Genomic DNA, 27282 nt, shown 5'->3' on the forward strand with positions numbered 1-27282 from the left:
CTTTATAAATAGGACATGACTTCTGTCCTTACCAAGTTGTATATAAATGCCTCTCAAACAGAAGCAACTTTCTGGGAAATCCAAGGTTCGCGTAAGTTTTAACAGCCCAAACTAACCATGTTTTTGTCCTGTCCTGCTGGAAGCATGAAACATAAATAAAAAGGGCCTTTCAGGACAAGGTAAGCATCATAAACCTGAAAGCGGTTTAATAAGTCCAAGTTTGGGTGCTAATTAGTACCATGCCTAAAATTAGCTTGAATGGACTGAATTAACTGAAAGTAAAATAAATGTGTGACTGTCCTCACAGTTTCGTAGGAAGGAAAAGACTACTGAAGACCAGGAAACAGCTCTACAATTTTCAGTAAACACTGAGGCACAGACTCGGAATCCATTCGGTAACTGGGGCTATAACCGGCAATTAAAAAACAAAATGGAAGAAAAGACAAGTTTCATTCTCCAGCTGTTTCACTCTTGACATGTTTGAACCTCTTCTACTTAAGGATGAAACAATTCAGCACACAACAAAAATCTCAAAAAAGGTGCCAACTGGGTCACAAAACATTGACAAAAAGGCTTAAGGAAGTTCCCAAACTTTTTCATTAGGCCTTAAAAGCCATTTTTGCAAACAAATCTCCACTTCAATGCAAGTTACTTGTCTCCTTGATTCAACACCCACCCCAATGAAACCTAAGTTGAAGTGTATGTTGGTATGCATAATAATTATGACTCAAAGATATTTATATAGTACATTCTAGGGGTTTTGTGAAGGCTGCTGTGAAACAAAGAATTTGAAGTAAACAATTATAAAATACAAAAATAAAAAAATCAGGGTATTTATTTTTTCTCCAAATTCCTGGTTTAATAAGGTCTTGTTTATTTTGAGAAAAAAAGGTCCCAAACATCAGGCTGTTCACAAAAATAACCCACAGTATCAACTTTAGAAAACAAATCTTAAGACTATTACACTAGTTATTTTTCTAGAGGATGCACTTAACATGCCAACTCTCATTCACAAAAATACATTGTTACATTTGTGTTGAACAGCCCCACACAGCACTCTTATGTGGGGTATAACACACATTCCTCTAACTCAAAGCTGCTCTCAGGTTCTACTCAACTAATGAGACTGCCTTTGTAGTTAGGGAAGCAACTATTGTATGAATGGAAAGAACTGTACTCCCTGTATAACAAGAGATTATTTTGGAGACAGTTGATAAAAACCATACATCCTTTTTATTGTTAAGTCATAAAGAGGTATCAAAATTAAAAGCAAAAATTACAGGGTAAGACTTAACGTAACTACTAGGAGGGTCAAAGGAAGTGAAAATGGGACTAGGCGCAGGGCAAGATGAATTAATGAGCATGGGCAGGACAAGGGTGGGGAGAACAGTGAGCATGTGCTGAAGAGACTAGGGGAGAGGATCTGGTGAAAATTTTGATCTTAGACAAGCGCCTAGGTAAAGAAATAATGGGACAAGATTTCTAAACCCCGCTATGTGCTTAAGAGTCATCCTCGCCATTGGCGCTGTCTCTGTCATCCTCTCCTTCCTCAGCCTCTTTTTCATCATCCTTGATCAACTCCAGCTGTGAGAAACAGACACAAATAGGATGGAGTTAGAGGCACTCCATGTGTCCCTGATCCCCCCTCCACCACCTCTTTCTTTCCTTTCCCGTGGTTTTCACCTGGTCATCCCCCCGATCTTCATTATCATCATCATCCAGTAGGTCCCCCTCCTCAGCAGAGTCATCTGCACCCCCCTCAGACTCCATCTTCACATTAGTCTCATCTTTCTTCAGGGAGCTGCTGCTCTGCTCCTCTTCTGACTTATCATTCTTCATCTCTACTGGGGATGAGAAGGACAAGTCTGTCTAGGGGCAAGTAATGTCCACAGGATGTAGACAATCCCCACTAACAGATCATAGAACTGCAGCACAAATCTAAATCCTCCCACAAAATCCCCTTCCCAATTCAAATTCCACAAGTTTCATATTTAATTGCTTTATACCCCACTATTTCAACAAGTACTTGCAACTAGCTTAGGTAACTAACTCTACTTTACACCCAACAAGCAATAGGACCACTTACCTCCTTGTTTGCTCTGTTCTTTTTCAATTTTTTCCAGGCTTTCCAGTAAAGAATCCACTTTTTGTTTTATCTGGGTTAATTCCTTCTTAATGGTCTGAAGGTCATCTCCTTTCACTTAAAACAAACAAAAACCTAGATTAAAATCAGATGTACTAGAAGCTGCCAGATAACCAAACACATCCCCCCTCCAGACTATACAACAGTAGTCAACATGAGATTCTTGAAGAGAAATGGAGCCTATACCAGATTGTCCTAGTAATGGGGCGGGGGTGGGGCACCTCACTGATCTTTTGATTATTAGATGAAAATGGAATCTAATGAATCTATTCCCTTAGGAGCAGCACTATTACTTTTGTAAGCCTGCTAAAAAAAAACAACAACCCTCGATTCTATTTTAAAGCATATTCTAGTTTTAGCAACATTATTTTATACACTGAATGGGTGTTGCAACTCCTTAAAATCTAATGACTTTTTCAAATTACCAAGGCCTTAAGGACAAAGGCTGCCTAGAGCTGGCCCCTTAACCACTATTTTCTCATTTTCCATTATTTGATTAAACAGTTATTTGTACAAACATAAAAGTTTTGAATATTATTAACTGCGTTGATCTCTGAATTTCAACATACAAGAAATATCAGAACCAGAAAGCTGCAGTAATAATACTTACACTTTCCAGACTTAGAAGAAGATCCCCGCTGTCCACTCTTAGAATTGAAGCCACTTTTGCCCCTTCGCGAGGTGTTTCCTGATACACGCTGACGTTTTGAGGGCACTACAGCCCGAGCAATAGGAGGAGGAGGAGGAACACGTGCTGGGTAACTGTACATCCTATTGGATAAAAGGAAAACAGAATTTCTTCACAAAGAAGTCAGGAAGATTCCAACAACTGTATCCTTATAAAATGATATATATTATTGTCAATCGTCTAGCAATTAATTCTTTTTGCTAAGTTAATTTCATTCAAAAGGCCAATTCTTTTTAATACTGCAACCGCACACATACACACAATGGTTGCCTTAAGCTCTGGACATAAAGGTTCCTGTGTACAATGGCATTACTGATAGAACCTTACTTTGACTACAATTAACCAACTTTGCAAACAGTGCTATTATTAGCTAAATCCCTGGCATTTTCACCCACAGAAGCGTACAAATAATTATCACTAGTTTATAGTATTAGGTTGAACCATATAAACCTTCCATGATTAACTGCTTTTGACCTATAGAAACAGGCATTTCATATATATATTAGCCGGGTGTACATACCACTATCAATTCTAACAACATTTAGCATAAGCTCCGCTCAAAGCTCCAGAGGATACTGTCTATCTTGTTCACCATTCACTAGTGCCTAAATTCATTGCCCAGCACACATTTAGCTCTCAAAAATTACAGATTTTTCAACTGCTGCTTCCACTGAGTAAGTATTCCCGTGACTGCTAAAGATATACCAAAGTGATGGCATGGTACTGGTGCTTACATTTGTAGAGAGAAAAAAATAAAACAGAAACCTTCTCACAAGGACATTAGTTCCAGAAAGTCCTTTTATTCCATGTTATTCTTTTTACAAAAGCCTGTAGGGCATAAGTTAAGACGTACCAGTAGGAAAAAAACTAGTAATTCTAGTTCTGAACCATTTTAGCCATTGACTCCAAGGCCAAGGAACAATCCACCGACTGTTCCCCCACCTAACTTCAAAGTGTTGAAATTTTAAAACCCTTATATAATGTGATGCATCTCCCTCTTATACGCCTCATCAGTGGCTAGTTTTCTCTGAATTTATAACAGTCTCCAATCCTGGCAGTGAGAACATTGATTCTGCAGTCTCACAGACATTTCTTTCTTCTGCTCAACCTTAACAATATAAAAATGTTTCTATTCTGTTTTAACAAGGCAAGTAGGTATGACAGAAACATTTTCCTAATTTAAGAGTATGTGTGTACTATCAAATAAGTGAGGGAATCAACCCTTGGTAAGTTATTAAAAGAGTTTTGTTTTACGTTCCAATAAGGAAGTTTGAATCCTAGCAAATAGGGAAATTTAAGATCCTGTGATTCAGAAAGTAGGCTCATGCTTCTGCAGAGGTTTCTTCTCAGTAGAAGAGTACTAACCGAGCTGTTTGTCAATTTTAATCCATTTATGGGAATTACCAAAAGAGCTATTTAGTAACTTTTTGTTGTAACTACTTTCTTCCATTTTTACACAAAGCTGTTTGTCTTTTGGCCCCAAATTTTCCAAAGTATAATGATCCAGAAACTATAAAATATCAGTGTTCAGAAACTACTTTCCTTTGTGATGCTCTGTACAATTTCTGAGAATAAAAAAGTGACTTACCACACCTTTAGGCATGAAATAGCTCATGCCTGAGCCCTGTTGGATTTAGAGATCTAACCTACCTTCCAACCCACTCACTCACTCACTGGCATCAGTCTCCAAACCAATGAACTAGCCATTCCAGATTCCCTATGCTCTAAGGCACTGTAATTTCTTTTTTGAAACATACTACTTCATCTTACCAGGGTATATATCGCTGTAACAAAAATGAAGAAACACACTGTGTATTTTTGATTTGTGCAATAGTATCATGAACACAAAGGAAGTCAAACGCTTTAGTTCTCTGAAGAAAAATGATCAACTGGTTATGCTGAAGGGCTTTTAGGGTCACAGAATTGCTGCTTAAGCAAAAATGGGCTCTCAAAAAACTCACGAACATTTCTCCAGGGAAGTTTAAGTAGACCATGCCTTATAAGATGCCAAAGCTCATCAATGTGAAAACATGAGAAAGAGAAAACAGGAAGAGAAAAACCACACCTACTGAGATAATCTTTTTGGTTATAGAATAGATAATAGGATGCTTCCTGTAACAGCTTCAAGAACCAGGTACAAACTAAGTAACCACTTCCCCCACAAGAAAGTTATACAGTAAATCACAGGAGGTAATGAAAGAGCTGAATTCTCTAATTATAAAGCCCAAGCCATTAAAAAGTCTTCACGAAAATTACATTGTTACTAGAGAACAAGCATTGAACACTAAGAGAAGTGTGACTCCATTCAGAACCTGGACACTAAGTGTTAGTATAAAATCTAATCAAAAAGGCAACTAAAAGATCATTTTAAATAAATCAAAACACTTCTGGACATACATTAGCTAATACCCTAACAGATAAACAAAACAAAAACCCTCTACCCTAATCTCCAAGGTAAAACATGAGCATTACAAGGCCTTTATTAAATGTACAGGCATTCAAAGGCAAGCTTCTTCAATGACTGAATATAACAGTGACCTCTGGCCTCAGAAAACCTGATTAGTAATACATCTTAACTACTATCAAAGTAGAAACAACTAGAATAAAGTATTGGCAAAAACCTATATTCTCCAGAATGTTTACTTAATGAACCATAACTGTTTCTGGTCCTAAAAACTGGACAGATTTAGGAGAAGGCAATGGCACCCTACTCCAGTACTCTTTCCTGGAAAATCCCATGGACAGAGGAGCCTGGTAGGCTGCAGTCCACGGGGTTGCTAAGAGTCGGACACGACTGAGCGACTTCAGTTTCACTTTTCACTTTCACGCATTGGAGAAGGAAATGGCAACCCACTCCAGTGTTCTTGCCTGGAGAATCCCAGGGGTGGGGGAGCCTGGTGGGCAGCCGTCTATGGGGTCTCACAGAGTCGGACACGAATGAAGTGACTTAGCAGCAGCAGCAGGCCATCAATTAAGATCACCGCCCCCCTTACAATACTGACTTATCAAATTCAGTTTAAACACACAATCTCATTATAATTTCATTCAAGGGTTAGGAAATATTTTTTCTCCCACTACATTATTCTTCATCTGCAACAGAAAAATCTCAAGATGAAGTTTCTTCCTGATTATCTTTGATTTTCCTAGAAAAGGGTCAGATTTTATAGGCTATTGTATTTTGGGGCTTTTGGATTTCAGACACTCCCTCCAACTGTCTGCTAAAATTCTGTGAATGGTTCAATTTACAACAATCTACAACTTATACAACTTCAATTTTAAGTTTCCCAATACATCATCCACAGTAAACCTTCACAACACACCCCTTATGTAACATTATACAGTACAGATTTTCTACAAAGAAAAGGAGTTTTACAACATTTATCTATCTGGCCTTGTGTGGATGAAGCAGTACACTGGATGAGCAGAGTTATCAACTACTGATACTCATGAATACCAGAATTTAAAGGAACTGTTCAAGAATCAAAATCTTCTAGACTTCCCTGGTGGTTAAGAATCTGCCTTCCAATGCAGCGCATGTAGGCTCAATTCCCTGGTCAGCTAACTAAAAGTCCACTAAAAGTCCACATGCTGCAACTACAGAGCCCACGTGCCACTAGGAAAGATTCCATGCGCTGCAACTAAGACCTAACAGTTAAAAATAAATAAAATTATTTAAAAAATCAAGGCCTTCAGTAATTGGCATCTTTGAACATTATACTCTTTAGAAAACCATCTGAAAAACCTTATTTGAATGACTTAGGTAACTGTCTTCTGATCTTTTTTAAGAAAATTACCAAAATTTTCACTAGACTGGATTGACAGCACAATACCCTCAATAGACTTTATGTCTTAAAATTGCTTTTTAGTAATTAACACAATGAAATTATCTTAAACTTATTACTGAAGACTACGGTATAAAATTCTTTTAAACACATAATTTAGGAACCAAAAAATTTTAAAATCTACCATAATAAAATTTTAATAGTACATATTTTTTTTTAACCTCAAAGTTTTATTTTATGAATGAGTAGACTGTTGCCTTTTACCTAAGGGAGAAGTGCTAAAAATGACTATGAAGTATTAGTCACTCAGTCATGTCCGACTCTGCAACTCTTTGCAATATAGACTATATACAGTCTGCCAGGATTCTCTGTCCATGGAATTCTCCAGGCAAGAATACTGGAGTAAGTTGCCATTTCCTACTCCAGGAGATCTTCCCAAGCCAGGGATCAAAAGGTCTCCCACATTCTTTATGGTCTGAGTTACTGGGGAAGCTCTACCCTCATGCCTATGTAACATGTTTAGTTCAGGTTTACATTAAAATAAAGCTGATGTATCAATATTCACCCTCAAACCCCCCGTTTTCATGATGTAAAATTTACCCTGTTGACCTTTAAAATAAATCCACTAGTGAAATTCTTATAATTCATGTTTTATTTCTAAATTAAGAAACAATTTCTAATTGTTATTTGTAGGCAGCCCTCCACAAATGTTCCCTTGACTAGTCTGGGAACTGGATATGACTATAAACACTTGTTTTGATAACATAAGGAAGAGTGTCTATTACTAATGTAAATTTACACAGTTGTACTTTATGGTCCTGTAACTTTCTTTAAACTGCTCTTTTGGTCCATTAAGGATACAGCTTATCTGTATGACAGTTAAAATTACTGTTTTTAATTACTGTTTAATTACTGCTCAACTAAATGATTAAGGGACTTAATGATAAACAGGTCTGCTGTGCAGGATTCATTCAATATATAAGGGCACCAAAACATCAAATTTTAACTGAGTTTTTTTCAGCTAAAGAAAAACAAACAGAAAAAAAAAAAAAAAAAAAAACACGCCCCCAGAAAAACAGAGGTTTATCAGTACCTCTGTAAGGTTTAGGAACCTTGCACAAAGAACTGTGATCAAAGCTGGGGAACACCACACGCACAGATACTTACAAAGAGCAGGAATCAATAACCTCTGTATTTGTAGAATCAATGAAAGCAATCAATAATTGGCTCTGTAATCTTCTTTTGAAAAGTACTGGTGATATAAGTATTTAGAGGTACTCTTGTGAAGTCAATAGTACATTTGGTTAAAATATGAAAAGCCACTTAAGTTAAGCAACTATATTGAATTTTCTTCATGGATTCACTGGTAATCTATGTTTATCTAAAACTGTGTTTCATGGGAGGGCAATTTGAAAATTCACCTAAAATAAAATTATCTGGGTGATAGAACATAGATTGCTTTGAGTCCTTTGAAACAGGACTAGATCCAAAACAGCATTAGGAAAAATAACTTTTAAACTATTGATAAAACTTTCCATCCATGTGATGGATGGAAATCTTTTCAAGTCTGCTCAATTTTCAAAGAATTACACTATTACTTAATTGTCATGATGTACTCAATAAACACTCCCAAATATCACTTTGGATCTTTCCAAAAGATAATGTCTTAAACTGTCAGTGTGGTCCAATTTTAATTTTTTTAAAAAGGTGAAAACTACAAAAGGAGATCAAACCAGTCAATCCTAAAAGAAACCAATCATGAATATTCAAAGGACTGACACCGAAGTTACAATACTTTGGCCAGCTGACGTGAAGAGCCAACTTATTGGAAAATAGTCTGATGCTGGAAAGACTGAGAGCAGGAGAAGAGGGAGAGAGAAGATGAGATGGTTGGACAGCATCATCGACTCAATGCGCCTGGGTATGAGCAAACTCTGGGAGATAGTGAAGGACAGGGAAGCCTAGCTTCAGTCCATGCGCACACAGCAACTGAGCGAATGAACAACATTTATGAAAAATACTGTTTTTATAAACAGTAAGTTAGAAAACACGTAAGACCATTCATTATTAAATTCTCATGTTGTCAAGCCAGGTCAGAGTATACCTCTCTCACTTAGAATAAAATTTCTTTAAAGGAGGTGTCTGTGAAAACAGATTTGTGATCACCAGGGGACACAGTGGAGGAAGGGGTTGACTACAAGAAAGCTTCACCGCAAATTTTTGGGAGGTACGGAATTATATCTTGATTGCACTAGTAAATACATGGCTATGCAGGCAGAAACTGTACATCCAAAAGAGTAAAATTTAAGTTTTGTATGATATGCCTGCTTCCCTGTTGGCTCAGTGGTAAAGAATAAATATGCCTGCCAATACAGAGGACAATCCCTGGGTCAGGAAGATCCCCCAGAGAAAGAAATAGCAACCCATTTGAGTATTCTTGCCTAGGAAACCCATGGACAGAGGAGCCAGGCAGGCTTCATGGAGTCGCAAGAGTTTGACATGACTTAATAATGACTAAACAACATGATGTCTCCACAATTTGTCTTTCCATTCTCTCTTGAATTGCCTTATAAAGTCTTGTGCCCCCTTCATTATGAAAACCTACCCTTGACCCCAATGAACTCCACACCTGCTACTGGCCTAATTATATCTCTCAAAGTGGATGTCTTATATTAACATATCCACAACTCAACTGTTATATTCACCCCAAACCTTTGTTCCTTCTATGTTCTTTCCCCATCACTGTTCCTATAAATTCTTAGCCAAAACTTTGGTGACATCAGTGATGTCTGCATTAACTTCAAATACAACTACTATTCAGCACTCCCACTGTCACCTCCCTGGTCCTTCCCCAAATGACTGTCTGCATAATTCCATCAGCCCCTTTCAGAATGATCTAGTTAAAATAATAATAATAATAAAGATCCTTTCTGTTCAACGATCTCCAAAAGCCATACCCCCAATTCAGAGTAAAAACTAAAAATACACAGTATCTTAACATGCTCTGTATGTCATGTTCAACCTGTCCATCTTCTCTGAGGTCATCTATTTTCCACTAGTACCCGTGATACCCACAATAGTTCATAGTAAGATCTTAACAAATATTTATTGAGAAAATAAATGTTCCTAAACTGGCCTATAGGAAAGAATTTATCACAAGTCACATTATCAACAACAAATAACAAACCAATCTATCATTTAACTGGAAAGCCAGTAGGATTCAGCTCCCCTTTTTCTAGTTTTATAAAAACTACTAGGAGTTTTCCCCTAAGAAAATTAGTTTATTATTGAAAAAAGTTCAATAATAATTTAACCACAAAACTGAATCCTTTTTCAAACTATTGGTAACAACATAAAAGTAAGATCTTGTGCCTCTAATGTATATGATTTAAGACTATTATGCCATGCTTCCTGTAAGGACATCACAATTTTCCATTGATGAGCTCCTGCTAGTATACATTTTGTACTCTATCAATCTGTTCCTCTTGCTAAACTATTCTATCTCATAGTAATAAGATACTTATCCCTGTAAAATAAAAGTCCTGGAAAAGAAGTTTATCCACCTAAACAAGTCAAATTCTATTTGGTGGACTTCATTTCTTGTTCCTCTGATAGAGTTTAAGAAGGTATCAAAGTTATGTGTTAGATGCTCAGTAGTGTCCAACTCTTTGTGACCCCACGGACTGTAGCCTGCCAGGCTCCTACTTCCATGGGATTTTACAGGCAAGGATACTGGAGTGGGTTGCAATTTCCTTCTCCATGGGATCTTTCTGACCCAGGGATTGAACCCAGATCTCCTGCACTGCAGGCAGACTCTCTACATCTGAGCCACCAGGTAAGTCCTTGCATCGAAGTATAATCTTATCCTATTTATCAAAAGGATATCTCTTTCCCCACCCCCCCCTTGAAAAATAACATTAGTTTCCTGGATATTCTTTCAACATTGTCAGCGTGTCCTAAAACTAGTCTGGGTTCCCTAACTTCTGAAGAGCAGTCCTTGGTCCTTTTCTTTCTTATACTTAGGACTAAGTCTGTAGCACTCTAAGATCTGTACTATCAAATCAAGTAATAACTAGCCACATGTGGCTATTTAAAATTCAGTTCTGCAGTTACATTAGCCACATTTTCCATATGTGGCTGTCTATGACACCAATAGTGCAGATACAGAATACTGACCTCACCACACAGTTCTACTGGACAGCATTGTTCTAGTTTGTTCCTTCCAGACATCTACTTACTTTCTATATATAATTTCCAAAGAGTCTAGAATTCTATGATATTTAAAAGAAAAAAAAAACTAAGAGTAATAAACTTCAAAAATGATAGTATCAGTTACTGTATCCACAGTCTTATACCAAAAATATATGAAAAAGCTTTTCCCAATATAAAACTGGCCACAGAATCTGTCTGAATACATTTCTCCAAAGAGAAACAACCAATTAGCACATGAAAACTCAACATCAGCTTTTAAGAAAATACAAATAAGAACCACAAAAAGATAATCCTCACAACAGAATAGCTTAAATAACAAAGACACAACAAAACAGATGTTGGCAAGGACGTGGAGAAATTAAAAACCTCATACACGTCTCAGTTCAGTTGCTCAGTCGTATCCGACTTTTGCGACACCATGGACTGCAGCACTCCAGGCCTCCCTGTCCATCACCAACTCCTGGAATTTACTCAAACTCATGTCCATTGAGTTGGTGATGCCATCCAACCATCTCATCCTCTGTCGTCCCCTTCTCCTCCCGCCTTCAATCTTTCCCAGCACCACGGTCTTTTCCAATGAGTCAGTTCTTCGCATCAGGTGGCCAAACTATTGGAGTTCCCGCTTCAACATCAGTCCTTCCAATGAATATTCAGGACTGATTTCCTTTAAGATGGACTGGCTGGATCTCCTTGCAGTCCAAGGGACTCTCCAGTGTTCTCCAACATCATATTCAAAAGCATCAATTCTTTGGCACTCAGCTTGCTTTACAGTCCAACTCTCACATCTATACATGACTTCTGGAAAAACCACAGCCTTGACTAGACGCACCTTTGCTGGCAAAGAAATACATGCCATACACGGCTAATGGGAAAGTAAAATGGTACAGCTGCTTTGGAAGACAGTATGGCAGTAAGACTCAGCAATTCTACTCCTAGGTACACACCCAAGAGAAATGAAAACATATGGCCAGGCAAAGATGTGTATACCAGTGCTCAGAGCAGCATTTTTCAAAATACGGAAAACATTTCAAAAATCTACCAACTGATGAATGGATAAACATACTGCAGTAGTAATAAAAGGAATGAAGTACTAATACAGAGTGTAACATGGGTTAACTGTTGGAAAAAACCATGGAAAAAATGGGTCACAAAAGACATACCTCATGATTCCACTGACATGAAATGCCCCAAATAAGCAAAGCTATACACAGAAAGGCAGCCTTCCTGGTGGCTCAGTGGTAAAGAATCCACCTGCCAATGCAGGAGACAAGAATCCCTTGGTTAGGAAGATCCCCTGGAGAAAGAAATGGCAACCCACTCCAGTATTCTTGCCTGGGAAATCCCATGGACAGAGGAACCTGATGGGTATACTCCATGGGGTTATACAAGAGTCACGATTTAGTAACTAAAAGGACAATACAGAAAGTGATTGCCAGGCCTGGGGATAGCATAGGGAATGACTGCTAGTAAGTTGTTTATTTTTAGAGTGATAACATGTTCTAAAATTGTATCACAGTTGTAGTCACACTCTGAATATATATATTGAACTGTATACTTTAAAATGAATTACAGCTCAACAAAGCTAGGTTTTTTTTTAAAAAATTAACATCAAGGAGCTTGACAAAGTGTATCTGAATGGAGAGTCCTAAAACAGCAGAGGTCACCGATGGGTTAGGTAATAACGTACCCAGAACACCACTTAATTCAGAGCCACAAAACAGATTCTCTGATATGGATGCAAAAGCTTCCCTTTCAAATAAATATCTCCCACTTTCTCAACAAGAGTCCAGAACACAAATTCAAGTCTAACAGTATCATATTTATGCTCAAAGCATAATCATACAAATCTACACATTAATCTAAAATCTGAGAACTACATGTTTAGTTTCCCATAAGAAACAAACAGAAGGGCTATTAGCAAATGAAAATTCTCACCCTTTGCCTAAAATGAAGATCTTAACTGTCAACTAAAGAAGAATTTCTCAGCTTTCCCAAGTAGCCAAGAACTCTCTGGTTCTCTGAATCACATGCCTTTCCAAGCAGATGATCTCACTCAATTCTCCAAACCTGCATATTTTGCGTACTCTTCTTTTGTACACACATCCAAAACCTCTCTCTCTCAAGTCCAGTGTTGCTCAGGAATATCAGAAAATTGAAAGAAAAGGAGTGAGCCAAGAAGACAGCTCCTCTAACACCAATAAGGGCGCTGGCAACTGAAATCCATATACTGTATTTTTTGACTAATTCAAAACCTAAAATAGTTTGCCTAGAACAAAATAAGGGCTCAGATATTAGTTTAACAATTATGATGGTTGTTACCATTTGTCTTGCATTTTCAATGGCGATTCCCCCACTTCAATTTCTTTTCTCTACTTTCTGTAACCATATCTTATTGGAAAAGATCTGTAGGATAAGTGTCAACAGAATTGCTTATTTCCCCAAATTCTAAGAACTCAAACCTTTCAATCACAGACCTGTCACTTAGCAAAAGATTACGCCTTTAATGGCATAATTCTAGTCATAAAAATCTCATCTCGACTTATTTTAGCCATCTTGACTAATATTTTAGCCCCAGAAAGCACCTACTCTGATAACTGTGACCCAATAAATCATGCCAAGATCAGTCTACCTCAGAAATTTCTCCACATTCCAACATTTACAATGGTAAATGTCTTTCCCCCTCCAGTTTATCTTTTCTAGTCATGGGGTTGTTAATAAGGTATCACTGCTAATAGGACCCAACTACTTAATGTGTTCTTTCCAATCACAGCTGGCTGCTTCCCCAAATATGCTAGGCATATTCATAACCCTGTATCCTCACTGTCTGTCTAAAAACCTCCTACTTAATATCAAAGGCAGGTACAAATATTGCCCTTTGTGAAACAACCTGGAGCTCTTTAAATTTTAACAGGGTAGCTCACACTTCCCCCAAGGGCACACAATTCACCTTTCTATGGGACAATCCTGTATACAATCCAGAACACATAGCAGCCAATTAATTTCACAGCACTTTCTTCACTGTATAACACAGTGCTCATCATAAATGTGCCACATTTGATCTGCTTGTAGACTTACTTCCCTCCTCCTTTCATGGTATACTAGCAATACTTAATGTACTTATATGTGCCATAATAACAGCACTGAAAAATCTCTAGTGGAACAACTTCACAGAGTTCAGTCCCTTATGCACTGTTGACATTGGTAACCACGTAACATATGCAACTTCTGACAAGTTATTTATTATAAAGTCCTCAAAGGCCACAGAACTAAAATCAGGGTCCTTTTGAACCTGCTTAACAGGTGTTTGCCAAGTCTCAGCTATCATACCATAGCCTATTATCAAATCTAAGTAAGCATGTGATTTTTCTTGTGTTCCAAAGTTCTTTACAGAAGAATGACTGAGAAAGAACTACTCCACTGTCATAACTGAGTGTTATTTCTTTTATTTAAATTGACATAATTCACATACCAAACCAATATAAACCCTTTGAGTACGTACAACTTAGTGATTTTTAGTATTCTCACAAACTTCTGCATTATTACAACTCTGTAATTCCAGAATATTTTCCTGGGTGATTATAAGGGAAAGAATGCCTATTTCCAACAATGTATCAATTATTTTTATTATAGCACTTCTGGCACAACAGCACAACCTGCTTTCTAATCGGCATTAATATCAAAAGTGAATGACTAAATATCTACATGGAAAGAGAAATTGAGAGAAATTCATTTAAGCATTTCAAAGAAAAATCACTCAAAGGAACTGCTTCACACAAGAAGTCCTCCAACAGCAACTACTCCAGCAACAATTTCCCTAGAAGCAACAAGACTCAACAGGATACAAGTGGAAATGGATCTCTGTCAGCTTACAGGCTGTGAGACTTTCAACAGCAAGGTAACTGATGCAGAGATCCTCCTCCACCATGAAGGCTTCCCCAGTGGCTCAGGAGGTAAAGAATCTGCCTGCAGTGTAGGAGATGCAGGAGACGAGATGGGAAGATCCCCTGGAGGAAGAAATGGCAATCCACTCCAGTATTCTTTGCGTGGGAAATCCCATGGACAGAGGAGCCTGGCAGGCTAGTCTATGGGGTGAAAAGTGTCAGACAGGACTGAGCATGCCCACCAGCCCCTATCATGAGTAGTCACCCTAAATCAGAAAGCTACTTTGGGTCTTGTCTTTCTACCAGAAAAAATGTGTTAACAAATCTCTGAGTAATTATAAACCATGTATGACAGTTTATAGCCCATTTGAAAGAGCTGACAGTGCATCTGAGTAACATTAAGAAGTATCTAAAATGGTAGTTTCACCCATGTTGGTAATTTATGTTAAATTCACTTAAAACTTCCAACACATATCATATCAGAAATGGCCTCAAGAACAAATAACAGGCCTATTTTACATAATTTATGAAAAAGTAATTTGCATTAAGACTATAGAATCGAGTCCTCTGTTGCCTCCTCAGAGATAGCATATATTAATATATAAGTGACTCAAATTTTAATGTTTGATCATCCTCCAGTATTAAAAGTATTTACAATCTCTGGAACTTGTAGATCAAAACCCATGAAAACCCAAGCAAAAATAAAAATCACTATAATTCTAACAAAACGTCATTAATCACCTACTCCCTGATATTGAAAATGTATCTCCTTAAGAAACACCTAATGCTTACATTCCTAGTTTCTGACAAAAGTCAGGCTAATGATGATTAAATTGCATAATACAATGAAATACTCTGGTCTCCTCTCCAGGAGGGAGAGGAGGGGGCGGGGCATTAGACTGGAAGGGGTGGAGCATTAGACCAGAAGGGGCAGGGCGGAGTATTTCATTGGGCAGTATTTAATGAAATACTCTGGTCTCCTCTCCGACCTCCCGTATGTCAAAAAAAGAAAACAACCTGAATCTGAACTACGCTCCAAATCTACCCCACTAGTTCAAAGGAAATATAGATGACAGGTTAACATGCTAAACAACATAAAATACAACCTGCAAAATCAAGTCTGGAAAACTTGGATGATTAAGGAATCTCCCTATCTTAAGTGGTACTGTCATTATGTTTATAAAATGTCATTATGCTTATAAAAGCAGTCTTTATCTTACACTGATATACTACTTTCTTATATAAATTAAAATGTTCTATATTAGTAAACAAAAAACTTGAAATAACTACTAAAAAACATGTCAAGATAAACACCAGTCTTCATTTCACTATGCATTAGTTTAGACTTCTGTCACATAAGGAACTGCATGCTAAAGATGTTAGATTTTGTGGAAAGGAATGGTGGGGTCCATGATTCCCTTCATTTGAAATGAAGGGAGTCAACAATATATGCAGAAGCAATAATGTATGTCAGTGTTAACAGTGCAGCATGTGGGATCTTCCCAGACCAGGCACTGAACCCGTGTTTCCTGCATTGGCAGTACCACCCAAACACCAGGGAAATCCAAGATTAATTCCTGATTAACTGAAAGCATAATAGTATTTGAAGGTTATACATAATGCAACCTTTGTCCACGTTTCCTTAGTCTTCATAACAACTCAATTAGTAGGCATTATCATTTTAGGGATAAGAAAACTGAAGTGATATATGACTCTGGTCATAATCCTTTCTGCTAAGTGACTAAGCCTTTGGATTCCTCTATCAGCTGCCACCCTAATGTAACAATAGGCAATAGAAATGCCAAATGTATGTCTTAAAATATTCATGTGAATTTCATGTTCTTAACGGTGTGACTAAGCAGACTGATTTAACCCCCATTTATATAACAGGACACAGAGCTTTCAGCACATCTCAGAGCCAATTTCCCATCTTCTTTTAGTAAAGAATCTAAAAGTTAATTTATGATGTTACTAAGGCTAATAAATATCTTAACCTTGTGAATAAAGTATCTTCAGGATGACTTCTGAGAAAACTGATACTACCATTTTCCTAAGTTTTTCCATTCTTAAGTAAACATGCTTGTTTTCCCTACTAGACCTCAGTATATATTTGAATGAGCTCTTTAGCCACTGTTTGGTTACTCGGGCATCAGAAATCTTTTTTTATTGGCCAAGTGTAGAATGGAAGGTCAAAAACATTACTTTTCACTGTCACTCTATAATATCAAGCAATACAGGTAACAATTAAAGGTATTCTCTTGCTCTTGAAAAACTAGTGAGGCCAACAGTAGTGGTGTTACCAATTTTTAAGACCAAATAGCAGTGGTAAGATCTATGAAGGTATTTCTGCAAACATCTCAGTGTTTTCATTATTCCTTGCTGTCTCTTTTACTCATTTCAAAATTTATCACTTAAAACAACTTTTCCCAAACTTACTTAGAATGAGAGATGCATCTATATCAACTTTCTCATGGCGGCCTAAGAAACCATTATTCCAACCCCTCTGCCTTTTAGAACTGTATCATCATCTCCAATCTACAATACAAATCTTAACATTTAACATGAATGCCTAAAGCAATTTGCATTGTAAATTCATTACGTATGCTTATTGTACCCTATTCTGCATTGATTGGTTTGCTTAAAGGAGACTACTGAAATTTTAAGGAATCATTTTTTGTATTTTTGCTGTAATCTTCTATAATGCAAATCTAAGCAGCTAATATGCAAAAAAAAAATAATAGAGAAATGAGACTGCTAATTAAATTCCCTTTATCATTGGGCAAGTCAGTCCTTACATTTATGTGGCACAAATTAAAACAAAAAACTGACTTGTCAAGAAAAAGTGTTAGTCCAGAAAATATTGGACATGTCTCCATATGCCCTGTCAATATATATATAAACTGATTGTATAAAATCAACAACAACAAAAAATCACCCTTATTTAGTCTAACTCTGATGATTTGCAGGAAGTTATTTTTCCATTGGGCTTCCTGGTGGCTCAGATGGTAAAGAATCTGCCTGCGATGCAAAAGACCTGGGTTAGATCCCTGGATCAGGAAGATCCCCTGGAGAAGGGAATGGCAACCCATTCCAGTCAGTATTCTTGACTGGAGAATCCCATGGACAGAGGAGCCTGGATGGCTACAGTCCATGGGGCTGCAAAGAGTCAAATACGACTGAGCAACACACACACTTTTTTTCATTATGTTCTGACAGAAAAGAGGGGGCTTTATTTGAAAACATGTTTGTTATTCATTACTACAAAATAGAACATTACCACAAAATAGAAAAATAAATGGTTCTCACTAGACAGCCTCTAACTGGAAGAGAAAACATCTTAAACATACCTGTCATAATAATCCCGTTGAAAGTCATAGTCCAAGTCAAAAGATGAGCTGAAAAACAAATACCAAAGAGGATTAATTTGGACCTGTTGACAACAGCAGATGGGAAAAAAAAAAAACCCCACCCTAAACCAACCCAACAAACAGATCCACAGATTAGCATGGACTAATGCCCAATCATTAAGCAACAGATCACTAAATTCCAACCACTTTAGGCCACTGGACATACAGTAGCCAAACTACAAATTTAGCCATAAGACTGCTAAAATGCCAACACATAAGAGCTAAAATAAGAATATGGAAAAACACAATAGTAAATTAAACATTCTTATGTCATCCTCTTTCTCTTTCTTACTCCCTCCCCAGCTTCTCAGAAGCTAAGTTAACTCCTTTTGAAGGAATTTCATTTATACTAGTAGGGCTTCCCTGGTGGCTCAGATGGTAAGCAATCTGCCGGCAATGCAGGAGACCCGGGTTTGATCCCTGGGTCAGGAAGATTCCCTGGAGAAGGCAATGGCAACACACTCCAGTGTTCTTGTCTGGGAAATCCCATGGACAGAGGAGTCCGACAGGCTACAGTCCATGGCGTAGCGAGAGTCAGACACGACTGAGCAACTAACACTTTAAATAACAAACTACTCTTTAATAGTAAAAAATCTCAGGAATTCCAACAACTCTCTGGGAAATGGGATAAAATGAAGTATATTAACACAAAATTAATAAAGCAGTCCTTTCACATACATAAAACATACTACAGTTAACCCTCCCCACATCCAGAAAACAGATAGAGAAGATGCCCACTGATGGACACAATGCAGTTATAAATAATAAAGTTCCGGACCTGAGTAGAGGGGACGGAGAAGGGTGTTCTGGTACTGACCCGTACATCTCCGCTGCAGATCGTTTCACACCTGCTTTTCCTCGGTTCACTTTTGGCTCTGCAGCCAGATTAATATCTGGGGGTGGAAAAAAAACTTTAATGACAACTCTGTTGGGAGGGAGGTGTCTCAAACTGCACCTTTCTAGAGTGTATATGGCCATATAATTAACAAAAGTCAAATGATATATCTCATCTTTCCCTGTTATATAAAATCGGCTCAAGATTTTTTTTTACAAGGTTAGGACTTAATCCTTCGTTTCTTTGTCCTCTGTTCTCTACCAACAAAATAGAAATGCAAAACATACGATGTCTGTCTTTAGTACCTTTTACCCTCGACTTGAATACCTCAATGAGAAACTAGAGATTTTTATTCTCCTTACAAATAGGATAAACTGAAAAGTTGCATAAAAAAATAAACACTGTACAGTGAACTGCTTATAAGTAAACAAAATCTTCATATGCATGCACACACTCCAAGAAAGGGAAAGAATTAAAAGAAAACAAATCTAGTTTCCATATACAACGTAATTTTTAAAATACCTATGCCAAAGTGCCCAGTTGCTCCCCATGCCACCACTACCTATCAAAGTATTCATGTTCCTTTTAACAGACAAGACGATTTCTCAAAAAACAATTAAATAAAAGCTAGCCTACTCTCCAAAACTCAGTTCATCAAGTGACCACTGGAAAAAGACTTTTAAGTACATTGTCTTATCTGCTAAACACCATTACATTTATGAATAATCTTCAGAGTTTGTAGTTCACTAAAAACTCATTTCTAATTCTTAGTAATTAATGTTTATAACAACCCTGCTTTTACAGTTTTGACTTTGGAATCGTTAAGATTTTATAAAACTAAAGGTAGACTTTTTAAAAGCAGTTTAAAAAATGTAGTAACAAGATTAACTACACTATGTATCCAACTGATTTTACAACCTCATAGAATTATTTCATGATATTCTAAACTATAGTACAGTTGACACTTGAACAACATGGGGGTTGAGGCCCTGATCCTCTATACAGTGGAAAATCTGCATTGGTTTTGCACTGGGATTCTACCAATGCTCTTATAGTAATGTAATACATATTAAAAAAAAAAAAAATCCACGTAGATGTGAATTCATGCAGTTCAAACGTGTTATTCCATCAAGGGAAAAGTAAATATCCCAAATCGAATAATTTTAATAAAAACAGAGATATGATTGCTTGAGGCTGTGGTACAATGCACACATAAAAATCTGACATTTTGTTTTCTTAAAAACCTCAGTGTCCCCTATTCTGCCTACTGAAACTAACAAGACGCAATTAAAATTCAATAAACACTCCTGCTATACAGGGAGTGGGTTTCCAAATAATTCCCATTAAAAGGAGCCAACACTCTTATAAGATACACAGATGACCCAGAATATCCTGTGGTGCAGTAAGCAAGGGAAATGTATTATCACAAGAGTAAGGTCTCAAGGACACAGGAACCAACTTAAAGGTGATCTATCCACTGGCCAAAGATGAGATATCTCGAGTTTCAAACAATTTGCATAGGACTGAAACATATGCAATGAGATCTCAAGTTTAGAATATAAATTTTCTGAATAGAGCTCAGATCTCATTTCTCAAAAATTTAAACATGCTAGATCAGAGGCGAACCCTACTGGGAAACTAATATAAGACAACCTTTTATTATGAATCACCTCAAGTTATCTAAATAACTAATCCTCTCAAGTTATCTAAATTCTGACAACCACATAGTAGTATTACCTTCAGTAAGAATAGATAATAAACCGAGGTAGCATGTGCACGCACAGACACAATTATTTTAACAAAGAAAAGCCATGTAGGCTGCCCAACACATAGCTGTAAGGCCCTAACATACACCTGACTCTAGAGCACATGACTAAACCCTGTTACGTGCTTCACCCAGTCGACTGTGTTCAAAATGACACAGACATTTTAGGCAGCAAAAGCACCTTATGAAATATTGTTCCTCTCTTTCCTACTTTACTCAAGACTGCCAGTTATCCAGTCTCTACTACACCAAATGGTAAAATTTTACAGGCCTAAAATTCTCTTTAGACCTATAAACCTAATTTTTATTTTTTATTAGGCTGATGTCAAGACATAACACGCAGAACACCTCTCTGACTAACAGCTTTATGGAGAGGGAGAGGGAGAGAAAGAAAACATGAACAGAGGAACGCCCAGATCTGAATTACATAATCAATGAAAAATTAATTCAACTCAGATCTTACCTAAAACCTGGCCAGCAATCATTCTGCCATCCTCTCCTGCCACAGCAGCCCGGGCATTTCTCTCATTAACATACTGAACGAAGGCAAAGCCCTTATGAACAGAGCAACCCACAATTTTGCCGTATTTTGAGAAGATTGCCTCCACATCAGATTTCTTGACCACAAGGGTATTGAGATTCCCAATGAATACACGAGAGTTCATGGAGCGAGGATCCGTCTTGTTGGTAACATTGCTGGCCATTGTCTTTGATGATACGGAGCCTCAAAAAGCTGAAAAACTGAGAGAGGAAAAAAATGCATTCAGGTGAAAAGATGCTAAAAACAAAATAATCCTTGATAAAAAACCTTTTCTACTCTTATTTTGAACCATTCTACCTACAGTTATCAGTCAACTTAAACAAAATGGATCTCACAGCATCAAGTTTATTAGTATTCAGAGACTTGAGCCCATGAATATATATCCTCATAGAAATTCAACCTCCTCTTCTGTAATATACTCCTGCTAAACTATCACTTCAAGGGGGGAAAATTCCTCTTCACATAATACACACAATCCTCTTGGAAATTATTAATCCCAAGTGACTTCACTGTTTAAAACTCCTCAAGCAAATCAGAACCCCCTAATCTCTCTACCATAAATTTGTTTTTTCACTGTCCCAGTCATGCTAATCGAACCATCCCTTGCCATCTATCAATAAGTCCACCCTTTTGCATGTTGCTTTTATTGAGTCTCACTTATTACCAAATAAAGAACTCCAGTTTCTGCCCACAAACTATTTTTTAGCTAGATGAATGTGGACAAGTGACACTCTGCCCTTCAAGTTTAATTAACTTTATTATACGAAGGCAATAAATAGAACTAACTCATTCATCTGGAAATAATAATTTCCAGGTACTTTGATTGATTTATAGCATCCAATAGATACTTAAATATCAATACCATTTTTACAGAATGTTAATGCTTCTTTATGTGAAAACAGTACAAAATATAGCTAGGACATTTAATAATGCTGGATGGTGATGATGATAAAACTAGAAGGTAGAACACTGCCTTAATCAAAAAAGAACCAGAAGCAGTAAGGAAGAAAACATAACTTTGCTCAGACCATTTCAAAACAAAAATTATCTTTATATCTATTACAGAGGCATAGTCTGTAACTATGTGGAGATTCATGAAGTCATTTTAGGTCTTTTAAAGTGCAAGATGTTTTGATATTCTTTAGCTTTTCTATCAGCTTTTCATCTACTGCTCCTTCCCACTCCAACCACCAAAGTTAAACAGGGCTTAAGATGGATCCACCCATCTAGAGTAACATTCTTAAGGTTATTTCCCATTTAACACCTTGAAAGGTACTGAATAGCAGTGTCTAGTATTTCTTAACTTTCCAATCCTCAAGAAGATAATGACAAACTAGTTCTTATAGATTATGTAAAGGTCTTATATACATGTAAAAAAAAAAAAAGATGGTATAACGTTTACACATGACCACTACAATTCTGACCCTTCAAATACCTTGTCTTTTCACACACATACTGAGTCTAAAACTTTAAAGCTCCTATCCTTCTGAAATTCAGGAAACAGCCTGCCTTTATTCGAGTTTCTAAATTGTATCTTTACAATTTTTTTGACACTAAGCAGTAAAAATTAACCTAACAGTGGCTACTCAGAACCACTAACAGCCTTTCAACTTAAGCAGGAGCACCAAAAAGCCTTAGAACTCCAAGAGGAATCAAAACAGAAACCTACTAAGAGGCCTAACTGGTTTCATATAATAATACTTCTGCGTGGCTCTTAAAGTTTGCTATTATTTTAAGTGGAGACATAAGCCAGTTTTCAGCTAATTTTTTCACAAACTATATATATATAAACACACAAGTGATAAATACAGGTAAAAGCTCCCTGAGTTTTTTCTTTAGTATTTATTTATTTGTGGTAGGCAGGATCTTCAATCTCTGCCCCAGCATATAGGATCTCTAGTTGTGGTTTGCAAAATCTTAGTTGCAGCATGTGAGGTTCAGTTCCCCGACCAGGGAACAAACTCGGGCCCCTGTACTGGAAGGCAGATTCTCAACTGCAGGACCAGGTAAGTCCCTCTCCTTGAGTTTAATAAGAAATTAATTGTGGGTAAAGCAAAAACGTATGAACAGCATACAGAACACAACTTTGTGTCAATGCATCCCAAACAAAACTTCATAATGCACACTGGTAAGGGCAAGTCAGAAGCTAACATGCATGTTATATATCACTGTGGGAGAAGCAAAAGAAGCAACTAGGAGTCCAGAAGAGCCAAAAAACGGAAGAACATCAAAATATCCAGGTAGTATGTACTGGAAAGGAAAAGAACAAATGTTAGGAAAAGCAGTTTCAACAGGGAGGGTCAATAGTGGGTGAGTACAAGGTACTGCAGTAAAACTGTCCATAGGTGCTAAAGCAGCTCAAGTCTCCACAGAATCTCAATACTCAGAAGCCCCACGTGCATTCCTTTCTCTATCTTTCCTCCTCCTCCTAAAACTACTAACTTCACAGTAAAATCACTTTGTTCCTTTTAAAATAATTCTACTACCTAATGTGTAGCCCTGGTAGTAATAGTCTTACTTGCTGATACAAATTTGATGTCTTTTAATGCTCTTTTAAGATAAGTTCCCCTTCAACATTTATCTGTTGAAGAATCTTGAGCATTTGTCCTGCAGTTTTTCAAAATTTCATACCCTTAGCATAATTCCACATATTTCGTATTTTCAGAAATTGGAAGCTGTGACCAAAGGCTTGATCAGACTCACGTGTGACACTTCTGCAAGGTTATATTCAAGTAGTATTATCTTTTTGTAATGTTATCCATGCTAAAATTCTACCAGATCTCTCTAGGGATTATGGTAACTCAAGCTTATCCTTAATATTATTACTTAGAAAGAGCTTGAAAATAGTTTTATCAGTTCCTGCAACTTATTAACAGTTTGCCTGTGTCCTTTGCATGTCAGTTTCGCTGGGTATAAAATCACTGAATCACATTTTCTTTCCTTAAATATACTCCATTTACTTCTGAACTGCCACAGAATCATTCCAAACTATAAACCTTGCTGGCAAAGTTCTATTTTCTCAACCTGAGTAGATGCTACAGGGTTTTTGCTTTATAATAATTCATTAAGCTGGGTTTTTTTTTTTTTAAGACAAATAGAAATGAAATAGTTCTAAATGAGTATATTTGAGAGTGCCTCATGGGTCATATGGAGAAGGAAATGGCAACCCACGCCAGTACCCTTGCCTGGAAAATCCAATGGACAGAAAAGCCTGGTAGGCTACAGTCCATGGGGTCACAAAGAGTCGGACATGACTGAGCGACTTCCCTTCACTTCACATGGGTCATAGAAGTTTACATTTTGGAGTCACCCTTATAGGACAAGTCAATTTCTCCTAACTTTTTAAAGATGGTAAGTAAATAAAAGCACATAGAATAAAAAACATCATAATCAATTTCTTTCCTAAAATTAGTTTCAATGATTAAAACTAAAGAGGGAAATATTTCTGAAATGACTCTTTGGTTACTCTGTAAACTGTTTAAACTCAGTAGCAGACATCAAGTGGTTTCCAGAAAAGAAGAATCCCATCACTGTATAAACAGAAAAATATTGAGTATTTCCCTAGAGGTTACAGGGTGGTAGAATTCAAACCTCTACCTAATGGATGCATACACATGTGTGTGCTTGTTATCTTTTCACCCCAGGTTATTTTCACAATTTTTTATCATCAAAGAATTACTAAGATTGGTGAGTAAAAGTCAAAACCAAGAATGCTGAGTTACTTGATTACACCAAAGGATGTATGTGTCCATTTGATTATGTTTTATGCTGAAGCAATAAAAGCAATGAGTGGCTCTATGAAGGATAAGAACTGCTCAAGACTCATGGATACAGAAGTGTGTTTCTATCACCAATGCTACCACATCAGTCATATCCTAAACCAAAACTCATGAAATCTACATCACGTAGATTTGGAATGGAGTTGGAATACAAGCTACCCTGTCAATTTTATTTATTTTCAACTGTTCATCTTGAAGTTTGAGTTATGGTATGCAACTCTCATATGCCTAATATGCTATTTCCTTTCTCTGAAGCAGTTTAAAGACGGTGTCACTAGATGGCAGCAATGAGTTGACAAATTTTTTAAATGATAGCCATCTTGAATCCAAATACTTCCTATCTCACACTGTCTTTCCCAATTTTTTATCAAGAGTTTCTCAGTACCTCTTAGATACTATAAATTTCTCTGCCTACTTAGACCAACATCACCTGATCTAAACTGCTTTCCTTTAACACACTTAAGCTCCTATTTTGCCCCTTAAGTCCCTTTCACACTACTTTCCTGTTACTCTTCTCCACCCCCATCATATTCTCTGCTTCCTGTCTTCATTGCATTCATCAACTATTTCCCTCTGGCCTCCTTCAGCAGGCAACAATAAACTGCCCATGTCTGCAAAAAGTTGGCCAGTGTACAGCTGGCCCTCCCTATCTGCAGATTCTGCATCTGTAGAGCTAAACAATCATGGATCAAAAAATATTATGAGGGGAAATTATATAAAGTTCCAAAACCCCAAACTTGAATTTGCTGCACATCACTTATATAACATTTACACTATATTTACTTTTTAAACTCAGGTATGTTTTATTTTCAGAACATTTTCAACAGTAGACTATATGAACTGGCACAGAGCAGGTACTGCTTTGTTTATGCAAGCAGCCAGTGAGCCACTGTCTTTAAATGAATTAACTGTAATGTACAATACCCTACTAAGCACTGTATTTGGTGCTTCTTACACATACTGATTTTCCTTTTTTTGGAATATAGTTGCTTTACACTGCTGTGTAGCAAAGTGAATCATCCATAATGTGTACAAAGAGCCCCTTTTCTGGATTTCCTTCCCATTTAGGTCACCACAGAGCACCAAGTAGGGTTTCCTGTGCTACACAGTAAGTTCTCATTAGTTATCTATTTTATACATAGTAGTGTATATATGTTAATCCCAATCTACCAGTTCACCTCCCCTTCCCCCACAGTATCCATGTTTGTCCTCTATGTCTGTGTCTCTGCTTCCTCTTTTAAGATAAGATCATTTATACTATTTTTCTAGATTCCACATATATGCATTAACATACAAATTTATTTTTTTACATTATTTTCTTTACAACTATTTATACTACATTAAGGTATTATTAATTATAATATTATATTTGATAGTATAAGTAATCTAGAAACAATTTAAAGTATATGAGAGGATGTGTATAGATTATATGCAAATACAGATGGTGTATATAAAACACACCATTTTATACAAGGGACTTGAGCATCCCAGAATCTGGTTATCTGCCAGGGTCCTAGAATCAATCTTCCTAGGATACCAAGCGACTGTAATTTGCTCATTCCCAAAGCTAACTATTTATCAAAACACAGACATAGTCCCAAGGTAAAGACTATCATGTAAAGACTATTAACATGAAAAAATAGCACATGGTGGTATTTTCAGGCCACAAGAATACCAAATTGACCATTTTAAGATAAACTATATAGAACTGAATCATTTCATTGTACATCTGAAACTAAAACAACACTGTCAATCAACTATACTTCCAGAACCAATTATAGAAATATTAACACTGAAAAACAAAAACAGATTAAAAGTAAAAATGGTACCTCACAGCCATCTAAACAAATGTTGGGGACCAATCTCACTCTACATGCCAGAAGTATCATAATTGTCAAAACAGTAAGACAAAATGGTCCCTCCAAAAGTTATGAGCAACAAAAAAGGGGAATAAAATAATAAATCATTAACATAAAGAAGTGTTTTAAGAAAAGTATATTGAAAAAGACTCAGACCACAACCTGTTCAATCAGTGACAATTATACCAATATAAGAACTGATTCAGACAACTGTTAAAATATGCCAAAAGCACTGGGTGAAAAGACTGTTGAGAGAAAAACAGGATTTACATGGATTCCAAGTATGACTGACTATTAACTAAAAAAAAAAAAAAAAAAAAAGTACCTCTACTACTATAGAAATGAGTCACCACTTATATGAAGTGATCTAACATTATATGCTTCCTGTTT

General features: G+C 36.9%; 1 protein-coding gene across 34 annotated transcripts in view; it reads right to left on the reverse strand.

Annotated features, from left to right (window-relative positions):
- Nucleotides 1–817: 817 nt before the first annotated feature.
- Nucleotides 818–27282, reverse strand: part of HNRNPC (heterogeneous nuclear ribonucleoprotein C) — a 45902-nt gene continuing 19437 nt past the window's right edge. For 10 of the 34 annotated variants that reach the window (XM_040227142.1, XM_040227144.1, XM_040227151.1 and 7 more), the window contains 7 exons: nucleotides 21177–21454; nucleotides 18892–19006; nucleotides 18054–18101; nucleotides 2754–2914; nucleotides 2087–2200; nucleotides 1684–1844; nucleotides 818–1584 (listed from right to left, as the gene is read on the reverse strand). In XM_040227142.1, the coding sequence (XP_040083076.1) occupies nucleotides 1501–1584; nucleotides 1684–1844; nucleotides 2087–2200; nucleotides 2754–2914; nucleotides 18054–18101; nucleotides 18892–19006; nucleotides 21177–21417 (924 nt within the window). In that variant the 5' untranslated portion in view covers nucleotides 21418–21454 and the 3' untranslated portion in view covers nucleotides 818–1500. Of the gene's footprint in view, nucleotides 1585–1683; nucleotides 1845–2086; nucleotides 2201–2753; nucleotides 2915–18053; nucleotides 18102–18891; nucleotides 19007–21176; nucleotides 21457–27282 lie in introns of those variants that run through there. The other 24 variants (XM_040227164.1, XM_040227163.1, XM_040227165.1 and 21 more) reach the window with 4 other exon arrangements.

Source organism: Oryx dammah, unplaced genomic scaffold (assembly GCF_014754425.2).
Source record: "Oryx dammah isolate SB20612 unplaced genomic scaffold, SCBI_Odam_1.1 HiC_scaffold_26, whole genome shotgun sequence".
NCBI lineage: Eukaryota > Metazoa > Chordata > Mammalia > Artiodactyla > Bovidae > Oryx > Oryx dammah.